The 16,010-nt window shown below is 35.3% G+C and overlaps 4 protein-coding genes across 4 annotated transcripts in view; 3 read left to right on the top strand and 1 right to left on the bottom strand.

Moving 5' to 3' along the window:
- LOC134247981 (uncharacterized) overlaps window positions 1–16,010 on the top strand; it is a 171,785-nt gene that overhangs the window by 97,012 nt on the left and 58,763 nt on the right. The gene's annotated exons all lie outside the window — the stretch shown is intronic.
- The window catches only part of LOC134247986 (uncharacterized), a 132,583-nt gene that overhangs the window by 64,958 nt on the left and 51,615 nt on the right, over window positions 1–16,010 (top strand). The gene's annotated exons all lie outside the window — the stretch shown is intronic.
- Window positions 7,783–10,924, bottom strand: LOC134247988 (uncharacterized). Its single transcript, XM_062730405.1, has one exon. It carries the CDS (start codon window positions 10,480–10,482, stop codon window positions 7,783–7,785), a length of 2,700 nt encoding a protein of 899 aa, XP_062586389.1. The 5' UTR covers window positions 10,483–10,924.
- On the top strand, window positions 14,080–15,862 carry LOC134247959 (putative nuclease HARBI1). Its single transcript, XM_062730352.1, has 4 exons — window positions 14,080–14,371; window positions 14,631–14,820; window positions 15,363–15,468; window positions 15,662–15,862. The coding sequence occupies exons 1-4, from the start codon at window positions 14,080–14,082 to the stop codon at window positions 15,860–15,862; spliced, it is 789 nt and encodes a 262-aa protein (XP_062586336.1).

Raw genomic sequence — 16,010 nt, 5'->3', positions numbered from 1 at the left:
TATAACCGAGTTGTACTGTACATATATGTGTAGATAAATGATTTAACAAGAGACCCAGGGCCACATCACTCACCTGGTTTGGATAAAAATCAAAAATCAGCTTTGTATTGAAAAGCTTAAAAGCATATTTGGTCCTGACCTCTCCCTGTAAGGGAAAGAGAGAGGGGGAGGGGTATGATTGAACATAACTGAATCTACACTAAGGATGCTTACAGGGTATTTATTTTTGACTAACTGAGTTTTTCCCTACTAGTTAGAACTTTTATTGTGGCCCCACCCTATACAGGGGGGGTGGGGGTGTCATAATTTGAACAAATCTACACTACAAGAAAATGCTTCCATATGCATATTATAATAACTTACTGGCTTTTCTGTTCTTTAGAAGAATATTTTTAAAAGATTTTTTCTCTATATCCTTATGTAAAACTTTGATTGGCCTTTGTGGTCCCACCCTATCCCAAGGGTCATGATTTGATCAAACTTGAATCTACACCACCTGAAAATGCTTTCATATAAATATTACCAATCAAGGCTTGCTGTATCCAAAAAGAAGATATTAAAATATTTTTTTTATATATTCCTATGTTAAACTTTGATCATCCTAATGGCCCCATCCTACAACTGGGGTTCATGCCTTTGAAAAATTTGAATCTACACTACCCGACAATGGTTCCACGTAAGTTTCATATTTCCTGGGCCATTGATTCTTGAGAAGATATCAGTAATGCTATTATTTTTATAATTCTCTCCCCTTGAAGAATGACAATGACAGACAAAAGACAAACTTTGATCAGAAAAGATCACTTGAGTCTTCGACTCAGGTGAGCTAAAAACTTCAGAGAATCAAAAGCAGAAGAAATACCTGTTTCAAAGTCTCTGAATGGCAGTGTTCACTATAATTCAGCCCTTAGTCAGAAGGTCCTTGATTTCTAAACGAAAAGGAATGTTCTTAATGATAATTAAAAAAAAAAATGCAAGTTGTCAACACAAAATACCGAATTAGCTAATGATACATAAATAATATAAAGTATATATAACACTAACATTAGTTGAATTGATAATCTTTTCTTGGTGACTTTGGTCCTCAATTTTTAAGTTTACATTACCTCAGCTGTGCAGTTGTTGTCAAAGGGGATTTTGAAATTCAGAACAAGGCTCAGATTGCATCTGAAATGATAACAAATCATGAAATTCATTATAATTGACAAGAGAATGCATACATTTATATAACAATTTAGCTTTTGAATTATTGATAATTAAATATTTATTTACCTTCCCCCCTCCCTCATGTACCAGTGATATCATCATGAATTCATACTATTAGTTATAAATTGAAAAAGAGTTATAGTTTTGTAGGATCAAATTTTATTTTTTAAGTTTCAAACCTTTAGATGAAAACATTGGCAGAAACCCATGCATATTGTATGAGCTCTTATATTTATAAATATCTCTCTTTCTATGTGTGTATATATTTGCTTGTAGGAATATTTGGGAAGCCCCCCCCCCCCCCCCATTTTGATAGGGTTTATTGTCTTTATTCAAATTTTTCAGGGAGGTTAACACCCCCTCCCCCCGTTTCAACTGATAAAACCATAACAGTATTTTATTGGTTTTTTTGCTTGTCAATTAAATTTTATAGGACTCCTCACCCTTATTTATAATTCAAATAAAAGGAAATGCATTTAAAGAATATCATACATATAAAAGTTTGGAAATATAGAGTTTGAAAGGGCACAATTTTACATTTTGATTAAATGAATAAGAGAAATAGTAATTATGGTTTTGCCATAACAAATTGGCTTCTTTCAGGGCTTAATTAAATATTCATGATTTTAAGAAGGACCCATTGGCCATTCCAAAAACAGTGTTTGAAATAAGTGCGCCTGACCGCCCGATACGCACAAATTTTGCTGTGGGCTTACCAATTTGCACATATCGATTCCCAGCTGGACTTGTTTAAAGTTTTCATTAATTAAAATTTATTAATTTGATTAATCACTTCCGAATCAACTAATGGTATCATGAGCAGTACAGGATTTGTGATTCAAAGGGGGAGGGGGGGCGTGTATAAATTTGTTCAGGCAAGGGGTCTAGATCGTGATGTTCCAAAGTACAGTCATTTGTTAGTCATACCATAGTTTGAATGAAAAGGGGGTCCAGGGGGCAAAGCCCCATAAGCTCCTGAGATTTTGTGTGTTAAAAGTAAAATTAGGCAAAAAAATAATGGTATTGTATGAAAGTATGGCATTATTAATATAATACTTTCCTACAGCAAAACATGGACACATATTATATTCATATGGGAGGCGTGGGGGGGGGTATCATTTACTCATTGCTCACAGTACCTCTAGTTTCAAAAATCAATTTTACGAAAGACAATTATTTTCTCAAGCTGGTAGATTTTTAGCAGGGCTGGTAACTTTTACTAGCAGTCAGCCTGTATGTTTGTTATCAATTTTTCTTGACTTTCCCCTTTTTTAATTTGAAAAAAAAAATAGTCAATAGTGTCTTTATTTATACATTAGTCTGTGTTATGTATTAAATACCTGATCTAAATATGACATCCATAGAGGCGTCGAGGCATAGAAAAAATTATGCTCCATCCAATCTCTGCGTGTGGCTTTCACTGCTTCTTGCTATGACTTCATGTATGTTTAGGTCGAGGACTTCTTCCAGTCGACTGTGTATATTGCAGTACTAACGGAGTATCGACGGAAAGGAGAGATACTCATCATACTGTAATCCCCAGCAGCGAGATAGTGTTCAAATTCCAGTACAAAATTAAATGTTTCCCCCAAAATTAACTGAATTTAAGTAGTTTTGATGTTATTATTAAACAAGTTAGCTTTTTCAAAACACTCAAACTCTGTTCTCATTTAGCATGTTTAGGAAATAAAATTTTGTTTTTGTCAGATAAAATTAAGCAAATTGCAGGCAGTTTTTTTTTTATCCTAGGCTTATATTTCTAATAAAAATTTTAGACTTACATGCCCCTTGGATGTATGAAAACTGGCAAAACTTCCAAAATGAAGATGAAATTACACACATTTCTTAATCCTCACCTTCTAAACTGAAGAGTTAAATACACTCTTTCCAACTCCTTTTACTAAAGAGTGCCAAGGGAGATAACTAGAATTTCATGTTTTTACAAAATTTAAAATCACAATATCTATTCGTAATTAGAATAACCCATGGGTTTTTTAATTGTTTTTTACTCTTTGATACTAGATGTTCAATATTTATTAATTCATATTCAAGGAGAGTGCGGGCCTTCTTAAAAAATCACCTGCACGTACAGACACCTTTCAATGGATATTGTTGACTGTTTCAGTATATATTGAATTCATTTTTTAATCAGCTATGCATGAAATCCATTTATAACTGTGATTAAGTAATTAGTTTGATGTATCTTAATGTAAATATGATAGTTTTTAAAAAATCTATGACTATCATGAATCACTTATTTTCATTTCTGCCTGGTTCTTATAAATAGCTGTACTTAATATGTACTTTCAGGGAGATAACGACTGTTATAATGTAAATAGTTACAATGCCTGTTCTACTGTAATTGACAATGACTGTTATAAGAACTGTCGTGTCGTATAATCTTCACCAAGTGCAGATTGTATTATGCGTTTTGTTTGCTTGATGATTTTTTCACTATGACAAAAACTTTATTTAGTCTAAACAAAGCAGGTAGTACAGGATTCTGGTAGAATAATTGCAAATGTTCCACTTTATACAAAGCTTTACTTTTTAAAGGTAGCATCAATATGAAAATATCATTAAGTATATTTTTTTTTTTTACATTTAAGGCAATTGTTACAACCAAAAAGATTAATTGACTGATATATATTTTTTATGGATATATTGATTCTATTTGTAACGCGAAAATTAAATATTGGGTTAAACAATATGTGATTATGAAAAATAAATACCGATGCAAGTTTCTTAAATGCAAGTCAAACTCCTAATTTAAAGGATATTACCCAGATAAATGACTTGTTGTCATTGAGCAACCCTATGAAATGTGAAAGCCAAAGCCCTCATCATTCTAAAGATGTAGCCAAGTTAAAGGACTGGTTTTATCTTCATTTGGGCCAAATGTAAAGGTCAAAGTCAAATGGTCAACTAAAAGTGCCTTTCTCTATATGACATTTTTTGCCATGCGTCGCATTTATGTTTAACTTTGTGGTTGTCACAGCGAAAGGTGGAACTCACTTGTTCACTCCTTTGGCATCAGATATTGACCAGAACTGTGTGGTCTCTGTGAAAAAGATCTTTTTCTTATTGTTTCAACGCGGAAACATGAAGCACCTTAAGCGTAACCTTCAGAGAGAGACTTTAAAAATATAAGTTTGTGCTTGCGCACAGTACCAAATGTTCTGTGTTGCATACTCGCACTTGTAGATTTGTTGCATGTACAATTGTGAGCGACATTGTTTATGCTGTTCACATTTTATTTGACATTTTAATTCCCTCCTTTTTGTTTGTATTAATGCTGTTTATTATGTACATAATTTAATGCGCTGTAATCTTTTTGTACAAATAAATGTTAAATGAATTAATGAATGCCATTTATTTATTTTTCTAGCTTATGTACCTTACGTAAAGTCTACTAAATATACGTTAATATTTCTTTTGTGGAGCCATTTAATTCAAGGGGGTTTATGTTTGTTTGCAATTAAAACGTATTTTGCGAGCAACTTGTAAAGACGATTTGCGTGAATACATAATGCCAGCAGTATTTATAAATATCATATATATATATATTTATTCAATGAAATACAGAAAAAAATAAAGATATTGAGGCAAAACTCTGGTAATACCTCACCTGGGGTACCATTAGCTCTCTGGATTCGATATTATATATTTTTTAAATATTTATCACAGAATTAAATACAATACCCATACGAAAATGTGTAGTTGACCGTCAACTAGTCGTCAACTAGCCGTCAGTGTCACGACAGCCGTCGTGCTCTGTTCAGTCAGATATAACAAGATTTTTTTTCTATATACAATTTTTTATCTATAAATAAAATCAATAAAAACAATATTCACAACATATTTTTACAGCTATTATTTACAATAAATAGAACTTAAAGTCTCTTTTAATCCTCAATATCGTTGACTCTAAACCACGTCTATCCAGACACGACCCGTTTCACGACGGACTCCCGCCAACTGGCTCCCAGTGGGTATCCCGGTCTGATTAAGGTGGTCACCAACACACACACACGGCTAGATTATTGGATTACATCAGGAACCTTTGAATTAAATAACATTTTTAAGTCACAAGCTACGTATACAAAAGAAAAACTCAAGTCACCATTGACTACAATTGCACTTATGGCACACCATACAATCAGTCCCGGTAATTTTAACCGAACACTATTATAATAAGAAAAACGTTAAGAATACACAACATCTTAACAAAAGTGGTTTTAACTATTAAACCCACAACACCGACTTTATAAGCGGCAAAACAAAATAGCCTACGTGCGTATATAACTCAGTACATTGCACAAAAATAGAACAATAAACGCATGAGTAACTCTACCCAGCAAAACCTGTATACGTAAATAGTAACAAAAACATTAATTAACTCAAGTTCTTAAATAGTTCTACGTTTTAAATGTATTACTCAAAAACTTACATATGAAATAAAAAACAAACTTACCCCTTTGGAGAAATGGTTACCGTTGAAAGAAAAAATTTAGCCACTCATCTTGGACTGTATGTCAACCATTTAAAAGCTATGAAAACGTGGACCCTGGTTACCTGGTCAGCTATGCAGCGATTTAAATACCCCAAAATACAATAGGTCGTAACTGACCAATACCTGCAAAACTTAACTGAGGTTCAATAAGGTAACAAAAGTATAGAGGTCCAGTAAAGGGTAAATAAAATAAAAACCATAAACATAATGTAAATGCAATTAAAATTAAATATTGATTGTGACAATATCTCCCCAACATAAGAAAGTTCAACGAACTTTTGAAAAAAAACACAATCAATTATAGCATAAAATCGACTATATATAATTATATACATATCTAAATTCTGCTAAGACAATCAGCTCCTACATTTTCAGAACCCTTGATGGAAATAATGCGAAACCTGTATGGTTGCAGAAGTAATGCCCAGCGCATCAGACGTGCATTAGACACCTTGGCTTTGGTAAGATATACTAGTGGTTGATGATCTGTCTCTAGAAGGAATTCCTTACCATACAAATACCTGCGGAACTTTTGAACTGCCCAGATTATCGCATAGCACTCTTTCTCGATTGTAGAGTAATTTACCTGACATTTGGAAAGTTTCTTGCTAGCGTATGCGACAGGTTTCTTCACACCATCTTCGTACTGCATCAAAACTGCCCCAACACCACGATCTGACGCATCTGTCTGTAAAACAAAGCTTTCATTTAAATCAGGTAGTTTGAGAACTGGTGTTACCGTTAAAGCGTTCTTGAGAGTGATGAATGCATTTTCTTGTGGCTCTTTCCAAATCACTTTGTTCGGCTGGCCTTTCTTGGTAAGATCTGATAAAGGCGAAGCAATAGCTGAAAAATTCGGAATGAATTTACGATAGAATCCTACCAGACCTAAAAATGATCGCACTTGCTTCTTCGTTGAAGGTTGGGTAAAGTTGTGAATGGCGGAAACTTTGTCAGGAAGAGGTCTAAGTTCTTCATTTCCTGCAATATGTCCGAGACACTCAAGACTCCGGTAACCAATAAAGCACTTACTTGGTTTCACAGTCAAATTCGCCGCACGAAGTCTTAGCAGAAGTTCCCGAATCACACTAACATGTTCCTGAAATGCTCGAGTGTACACAATCACATCGTCTATAAAGTTATCCACACACTGCATTCCGTATAAGAGCTTACGCATCAGGCGACTGAAACTTGCGGAAGCGTTTATCAAGCCAAAGGGCATCACCCTGAATTGAAACAAACCAAGTGGCGTTTGGAAAGCGGTGATCTCCTTCGCTGCATCATCCAATGGTAACTGCCAGTATCCCTTAGATAGATCAAATTTGGACACATATTTACAGCCAGATAATTGTACATAAATATCATCAGCACTTGGAATGGTTTCTGCATCGAAAACAGTTACTTTATTAATTGCACGAAAATCGATACAAAACCTGTTCGAACCGTCCTTCTTTTTCACGATGACTATCGGGGAACTGTATGGACTCGTCGAAGGCTCGATCACTTCGGCTTCCACCATCTTTCTTACCTCGTCACAAACAACGTCTTTTGAAGTAAACGGCAGAGGATAAGGTTTGGTGCGAATAGGCTGGTCACTAGTCAACTTGATATGATGAACTCCGAGATTCGTCAAACCAGGTACATCTGATAAAACATCTGAAAAATTCTCTAGTAATGTCTTGACTTCTGCTTTTTCATTCTCAGTTAGTTCATCACTTACTTTCACATCTGCCGGTCCCTCATTTTTCGTTTCTCCTAGAGAATCACACAACAGCTCATCGTCGCTCTCTCCATCATCATCTAGATCGAGTACTGCGGCGCCTACAACACCTAGAACACCTGTCTCATCATTACTCTCGTTTGCTCTGTCAATGTACAACTTCAACATATTTGCATGTAATGTTTTGATTTTTCCATTCACGTTAATTCTGTAATCAACTTTTCCTAGTCTCTCTATAATTTCATATGGACCTTTCCATTGCATTTGTAATTTGTTACTGGCAGTTGGTAAAAGAATAAGAACTTTCTCACCTTTTGACATTTGTCTGTTCCGTGCTCCCTTGTTATAATACTTCCGGTATTTCTCTGACGACTTTTGTAGATTCTCTCGCTAATCTGCACGTAGCTTCTAGTCGTTCCTTCAAATCAACAACATACTGGTATGTAGTTCTAACCTCTGAATCTGCTACTTCTTTAGTCCACAACTCCCTCAAAATCTTCATAGGTCCTCTAACTTCGTGTCCGTAAACCAGTTCAAACGGTGAGAATCCTAGACTCTCCTGTGGTGCATCACGGTAAGCAAACAATGAGGCTGATAGATACTTATCCCAATCAGTAGGACGTTCCGCACATAACCGTCGGAGTATCTGCTTCAATGTACCGTTGAACCGCTCGACCAGTCCATTGCACATGGGGTGGTACGGTGTCGTTGTTAACTGTCGTATAGAAAGTAAACGACTAACCTCTGTCATCAGCTCGGATGTAAATTGTGACCCCATATCCGTGAGCATTTCCTTCGGTACTCCTACTCTACAAAATACATCTACCAGAGCCTCAGCGACTCGTTCAGTGTCAATTCCTTTTAAAGCAATTGCCTCTGGGTAACGGGTAGCAAAGTCAACAATAGTCAAAATGTAACGATTACCCTTACTGGTTGCTGGCTGGATAGGTCCTACCAAATCGACAGCTACACGTCTGAACGGTACCTCAATAATAGGCATATCTCCGAGTGGTACCTTTGTAGTCCTGCCTTTCGGAGTAGTACGTTGACAGATGTCGCATGATCTGCAGAATCGACGTACGTCCGCTTGAACTCCCGGCCAATAAAATTCTGCAAGGACTTTGCTGGCTGTCCTGGAAGTACCTAGGTGACCTGTCATAATAGATTCATGAGCAAGCGAAAGAACTTTAGTCCTATATTTCTTTGGAACAACTAGCTGTGTAAAACGTTTACCATTCAGATGTTTATCTGCCTGGAAGACACGATAAATGATACCTTTTTTACTAATGTAAGATACCTTGGAGTCGTCGTCTTGTCCTACCAAAGAGCGTATCTTGGCTAACGTCTCGTCTTTCTCCTGTGCTGCCTTGATGTCGTCAGGACATATCTCAGCGTCAATAATATCTGGAACATGAAGAGATTTAGTCTTCTTACCTTCCTTTTGAGCTTGTTGCCTTGTCACTACTGCATGCGCTTGATAAGGTGTCCAGTTTCTATCCGGATCCTTTGGATCTCTTGCGTTGGGGATGTTCCCTATGATCAAGGAATACAATGGATTTTCTAAACACCAAGCGTCTATTTCACCCACAAAGTAAGGAGTGTCTATTTTCACTCGCGCAACAGGTGCCTGAATCCTAGATCCATCCGCCAGAACACAAATTCGATGATTTCCCGTAAGCTGAACATCATCTATCAAATCCCTACGAACTACAACACCGTTACAACCAGTGTCTCTAAGCACTGTCACAAAATGTTCATTTAACTTGCCCTTACAGGTAGGCATATCTTCAAGAGATGCACTAACGTTACACGATGAAGTGTTTACAAGGTCCATTGAATTTGACGCCATCGAAAATGTTGATGTGTTTGTAAAGGAAGTAAAAGTTCCACACTTGCCTTGTAATTCTGAGTTCTTTGTCGTAGATTCCTTTTCTGTACGATCGACGACAACATTCAATGAGTTCCGGTTCTTCTGAGTCTGGTGGCACTGAGATGCTATGTGGCCCAGTCTGTCACACTTGAAGCAACGAACTTCTTTCTTCATTGGAGTTTTCATGGGTTGAAACTTCAATCCTGGCTTCTGATCTCGCTGTTCCTGTTCTCTCGATGCCTGACTTTTTCCTGGAGAGTTCTCTTTCTTGCTAAAATGAACTAATGTCTGAATGTTAACACGCCTTGCCTCTCTAAACTGATCTGCTAAATCACACATTTCTCTGATGTTTTTCGGTATGCGTTCTTTCAAAAACAATGTCAATTCTTTGTTACACATAAACAGAAACTTATCTCTGAGTATCATTTCGTAGAGGCCATCAAAAATCTTGTTAACTCGACCAAGTTCAATCCACCTATCGAGATAACTACGGAGATGAACAACAAACTGTGAAAAAGTTTCCCCTACCTCAGGCCTGCTCTTACGGAACTTTTGACGAAATCCATCCTCCGTCTTTTCAAACCTTTTTAGTAACGCCGTCTTCAAAGCATCATAGTCCAACGCTTTCTCCTGCGGCAACAGTGCATACACATCCAGTGCACGACCTCTGAGTAGTGCGCTCAAGTTAACAGCCCAACTGTCAAACTTCCATTTCTGTGCTGCAGCGTACCTTTCAAAACGTCTCAAATAAGAATCAATATCATCCTTAACTTCATCGAATACAGGCATTTTTGGAAACTTTGCATTACTAGGATTTTCTGATTTCGTTTCTGACTCCTTTACAGCTAACTTTTGCTCTAAGGTTTGAATAGTTTGCATGAATTTACTCTCAATCTCTTCCATACCTTTCTTTTCCTGTAGTTTGAGTTTCTCAATTTCAAGTGCTTCTCTACTGAGATGATACTCCCTGTCCTGCTTCTCTTTCTCCCTTTCCGCCGCTCGTAGCTCACGCTGATGTGCCTGTTGTTGCTGTATAAACTGCTGCAAGTCCGCACCAGTCAAGTTCAGACTCTGTCCATATTCTGCAAGTTCTTTCAATGTCGACATTGTAATAGAACTTAACACTAACTGACTAAATATGAAAAATATTACTACAATCCAGTAGAACAACATTGATTTTCAAAACAAAAATGAAATGTGGAAAATCTTTCTCAAAAATGTGTATACTAGTATCTCAACAGATAAATTAAGTATACAAACTCAATTCATACGAAACAAAGCAACGGTAACCTAGCTTTCTCCATTTGGGGCTCCATCAATAAACCAAGTACTCACACCCTGAGACTGTCAAAAATCTACAAACTCTTTGACTGCAAAATACAACAAAAATGATTAAAGAAAAAAAAACATAAGTGTAATATACAAAAATACTCCTGACTGAACAGACTAATCCCACTTCTGACACCAATTTGTCACGACAGCCGTCGTGCTCTGTCCAGTCAGATATAACAAGATTTTTTTTTCTATTTACAATTTTTTATCTATAAATAAAATCAATAAAAACTAATATTCACAATATATTTACACAGCTCTTATTTACAATAAATAGAACTTAAAGTCTCTATTAATCCTCAATATCGTTGACTCTAAACCACGTCTATCCAGACACGACCCGTTTCACGACGGACTCCCGCCAACTGGCTCCCAGTGGGTATCCCGGTCTGATTAAGGTGGTCACCAACACACACACACGGCTAGATTATTGGATTACATCAGGAACCTTTGAATTAAATAACATTTTTAAGTCACAAGCTACGTATACAAAAGAAAAACTCAAGTCACCATTGACTACAATTGCACTTATGGCACACCATACAATCAGTCCCGGTAATTTTAACCGAACACTATTATAATAAGAAAAACGTTAAGAATACACAACATCTTAACAAAAGTGGTTTTAACTATTAAACCCACAACACCGACTTTATAAGCGGCAAAACAAAATAGCCTACGTGCGTATATAACTCAGTACATTGCACAAAAATAGAACAATAAACGCATGAGTAACTCTACCCAGCAAAACCTGTATACGTAAATAGTAACAAAAACATTAATTAACTCAAGTTCTTAAATAGTTCTACGTTTTAAATGTATTACTCAAAAACTTACATATGAAATAAAAAACAAACTTACCCCTTTGGAGAAATGGTTACCGTTGAAAGAAAAAATTTAGCCACTCATCTTGGACTGTATGTCAACCATTTAAAAGCTATGAAAACGTGGACCCTGGTTACCTGGTCAGCTATGCAGCGATTTAAATACCCCAAAATACAATAGGTCGTAACTGACCAATACCTGCAAAACTTAACTGAGGTTCAATAAGGTAACAAAAGTATAGAGGTCCAGTAAAGGGTAAATAAAATAAAAACCATAAACATAATGTAAATGCAATTAAAATTAAATATTGATTGTGACAGTCAGCTAGTCGTCAACTGATAATGCAAAAACAGTAACAGTTGATCACAAGGAGCTGAATCCTTTTCTGAAAAGCGTTCAACTGATTTGCATAAAATGGCCAGTTGACCATTAGTTGAATGCTAATTATTTGAAATTTTCATGCAAAACAAGAGTTGACTACTAGTTGAACACTCAGACTTGTTAGAAAACTTCTTCCACGCTACATTTATGTTGGGTTCAAAATTACATTATCATAGACCGGGTTTGTTATACCATAATTACAACAACCAAGATTTGAATCAGTACATGTGTGTTCTCCGTAAGGTGGAAAATTTATTTTGAAACATTATTGTCTTCGTAATGATTCAGGGTGTGAAATATCTCATGTTCTATTGTAAATATGAAATTTAATTACTGTAGATCACTTAATTTTCGCGACACCTTATTTTCGCGAGATAGTCATTGACTCTTGATAAGCGAGACAAAATTTTCACGAATTGTGGTTATTGCTCCATATAATCTTTAGGAATACTATTATACGCGAGAATTTAATTTTCTCTAGCACTCTTTCTCGCGTAATTACGCGAAAATAAGGTTATCGCGAATAAAAAGTGATTTACAGTAGTTGTTTTTCTAAGCTTGTTATCTTTTAAACAGATACTAGGAATACAATAACTGTAGCCAAAATAGGTCCCAATTGTGTACTTTTTTAAATATTAAAAGAATTCTGAAATTTTGTCATGCATCGAGTGTTTTGTTTTGTTTCTTGTTGTGTTGGTAAAAATATGCCATTGCTTTAGACTAATTATATATATAAACTTTCTGTAGAGAAAATGAAGAGAGCATGTAGCAACCTATGAGAGTGTGTCAGCTCAATTTATTTATAAATTATTTAGATTTAAATAAACATTTATTTCAATTAAGAACCTCAATTGTTTTGACTTTTTATATTTTTTCAAGAACGCTGCCTGTCTTAGATTTCAATTCTCCCTCCATTTTTTTCGAATAATGTATGCAACCTACGTGCACTGACTAATGGAGTATTCAACTAGCGGTCAACTGCAAAGGAAATATATAGAGGAGTATTCAACTAACGATCAACTGCAAAGGAAATAGAGGAGTATTTAACTAGCGGCCAACTGTAAAGGAAATAGAGGAGTATTCAACTAGCGGTCAACTGCAAAGGAAAAAGAAGAGTATTCAACTAGCGGTCAACTGCAAAGAATATAAAGGAGCATTCAATAGATTGATAAAATGAGTTGAATGCTCTCTCATTTGAATGGAAAAAATTCAACTAATGGTCAATTGACGGTCAGTTGACCATCAACTAGTAGTCAATTGAATACTCCGACTGAATTCTAATAGTACTTTTTCATATGGTAGAAAAAGAAGGGGGATAATTCATATTATTTAGAATTGTTGATATTTCATATCTACACATAAGCCTAAATACGAGCCAGGATTGCTCCAGCAAAACACGAAAATTTTCAATATATATATTTTTCACTAAGACTAAAAATGGCATAAATAATATAATCAATATCTTTTGAAAAATGCCTTATTATTTCAACAAAATATCTCTATCAATTTTTTTTCAACTCAGGAAACCGAATCAAATAAATTAGCTGTCGGTGCAACTCAGACAACGTCAAAACATAGCTAGTAATGTATGTGGAATTTTTCTAAAAATCGTGCTTATAGTAACATTTATTTTTTTTTAGTTACCAATATATAGATCTAAAATAGTTTTGTAACCAAAATATTGCGGAGATATTTATTTTAAAAGACAATTTCACTATCTCGATCAGAAACCTAACCAACTGAATTGTTTAATAACAGTATTCACGTAGGTTTATGACGTCCTGCAGGATTGAGTTGCTCAAAACTCTGGTTAAGGTTAACCACTGGTTAAATCTCTTATCCAGTGGTTAACTTTTAACCATTGGTTAAATTCTGTTGCTCAAAATTTATCCACTGGTTAACTTTGCTATCCAGTGGTTAAATATTGGCTAAAGTTAGCCATTCCACAGAGGTGGGTTAAGTCTCTTAACCAGTGGATAAACATGGCTGCTAGATTGTTGCTCGATGTTAATTTTGGCAGACGACAGAGGAAACAGAGAGTTTTTAGACATTTTTATCATGATTTTGATGCATCTGAGTATAAACAAAGGTACAGGTTTTCACGCGCAATCAGTCCAGTACATAACAGACTTGATTGAACCAGAGCTATGTCGCCCAACCATAAGGTCATACTCCCTTTCAGCCCTCAGTCAGGTAGAAATGGCTCTGCGGTATTACGCTACAGGGGATAATATGGAAACCATAGGAGATACACTTGGTTTTCATAAATCAAGTGTATCCAGAAGTGTCCGAGATGTATCACAGGCGCTAGTGAACATATCATCACAGTTTATTAAATGGTCATCCCCAATAGAGAAGGTGATAATTAAGAAAGGTTTTTATTCAATTGCTGGATTTCCTGCTGTAGTGGGTGCTGTGGACGGCACGCATGTGAGAATTATTGCTCCGTCTGACTATGAACCTGCTTATGTCAACCGTAAGGGGTATCACTCGATCAACACCCAGGCTATATGCAATCATGAAGGCAAGTATTCTTTAAAGAAAAACAAATAATCCTTTGAATGTTAAAGTAGATCAAAAACTTCAATATTGCCCAACCAATTAAAGAGTGCATGCCAAAGGTCCTGTTTCAATTAATTTTATAAGTTAAAGTTTGTACTCGAATACATTCGGATTTCAGTGGTTTTCATATCAAGTTGTTAATTTGAGTGAGGGGTCCGATTAATATTTTTTTCTTTCCCTTAAATTTATGCCTTACATTTTGAAAATAAAATCTCCTACAGGCAAATTCACTAACATTGTTGCAAAATGGCCTGGCTCCAATCACGATTCATTCATATTCCGAGAATCTAATATCGGGGCCTACCTTGAAGCACATCACAGGGGCTTGGATATTGACGGTGTTCTACTTGGAGACAGTGGCTATGCTTGTAGCAGATATCTTGTGACTCCTTTTCTACGTCCAACATCAGAGTAAGAACACATTTTCAAACTATTTATAACACATTTTACATGGTTTACAGTTTCCACCCATCATGATAATGATGTTTACAAAATTTTGAGTAATTAAATACCTTCCCATACTAGAGAGTTCTAAAAAGGGTACATAATAGATTTTTTTAAATAAAAAATATAAAAACACAATAAAGTTCTCATTATTATTTTAGAGCTAGTAAATTTATCAAATGAATGAATTTAAGAATATTTAGTAAGAATATATGTCTAAAGATAGATACTAGTATATTCTAATGAATGATGAAAATTTTTAACCTAAGACATGAAACAATTATTTAATTTAAGCCCTCCAAAAGTCTGAATCCATGTAAAATTGAACTAAATACTTGGGTATATTTTTCTATCATTTAGAAATACTTTTATAATCATTAATTGGTATACCTTAATTTTTTTTTTTTACTTTAAATGCTTTTGTGTAACAAATTATATGATATGAGGGGGGGGGGGCAAAAATTAAATGTAAATGTTAACTAATTACACATTCTCTTTTCCAATTCAAGGGCTCAGATGCGATATAATAATTCCCATGCACAAACTAGAACAGTTATTGAGCGAAGTTTTGGATGGCTTAAAAGGCGCTTCTTGGCTTTGCATGGAGAAATCAAGGTAATTTTAAATAATTTACAAATTCATATGCAGACTTTTAAAATAAATTTGCAATTCATAAATACAATGTATTTTACATTTTTGTGATTCAATATAAGAAGAAGCATGCAGTGTTAATTGAGTCATATTATAAAAAATGTTTCTGAAACTCTTCACATTATTAAAGTATATAATTTTGAACTTTTCAATTTAGTGTAAACCAGAACGTGCAGCAAAAATAATTGTGGCGTGTGCTGTTTCACACAATATTGCTCAGGACAGGAGAGAGACAATCAATGATGCTGGCTGTGATGACACTCAGGACCAAAGAGATGAGGCTGATGTCTTAAATGAAGTAGCTGCCCAGCCCATGAATAACAACATCAGACAATTCATTGTCAATAACTACTTTTAATTTACATTTCATTTTCAGTTTGCATAGATGATGTTTCTAATTTAAGTTTCAGAATCTCCAATGCAACCTTTTCCTTCTGTAATATGATCAGCTCTGTTTCTTCTCGAATTCTTCGCAAATCTTCTTTCAGAACCAGTCTTTGCAGCTC

Source organism: Saccostrea cucullata, unplaced genomic scaffold, assembly GCF_032062105.1.
Source record: "Saccostrea cucullata isolate Sc308-1 unplaced genomic scaffold, CSIRO_AGI_Scuc_v1 ctg448, whole genome shotgun sequence".
NCBI classification, from domain to species: Eukaryota; Metazoa; Mollusca; class Bivalvia; order Ostreida; family Ostreidae; genus Saccostrea; species Saccostrea cuccullata.
The sequence above is the reverse complement of the archived record's forward strand: the minus strand, read 5'-3'. Positions and strand labels throughout refer to the sequence as shown.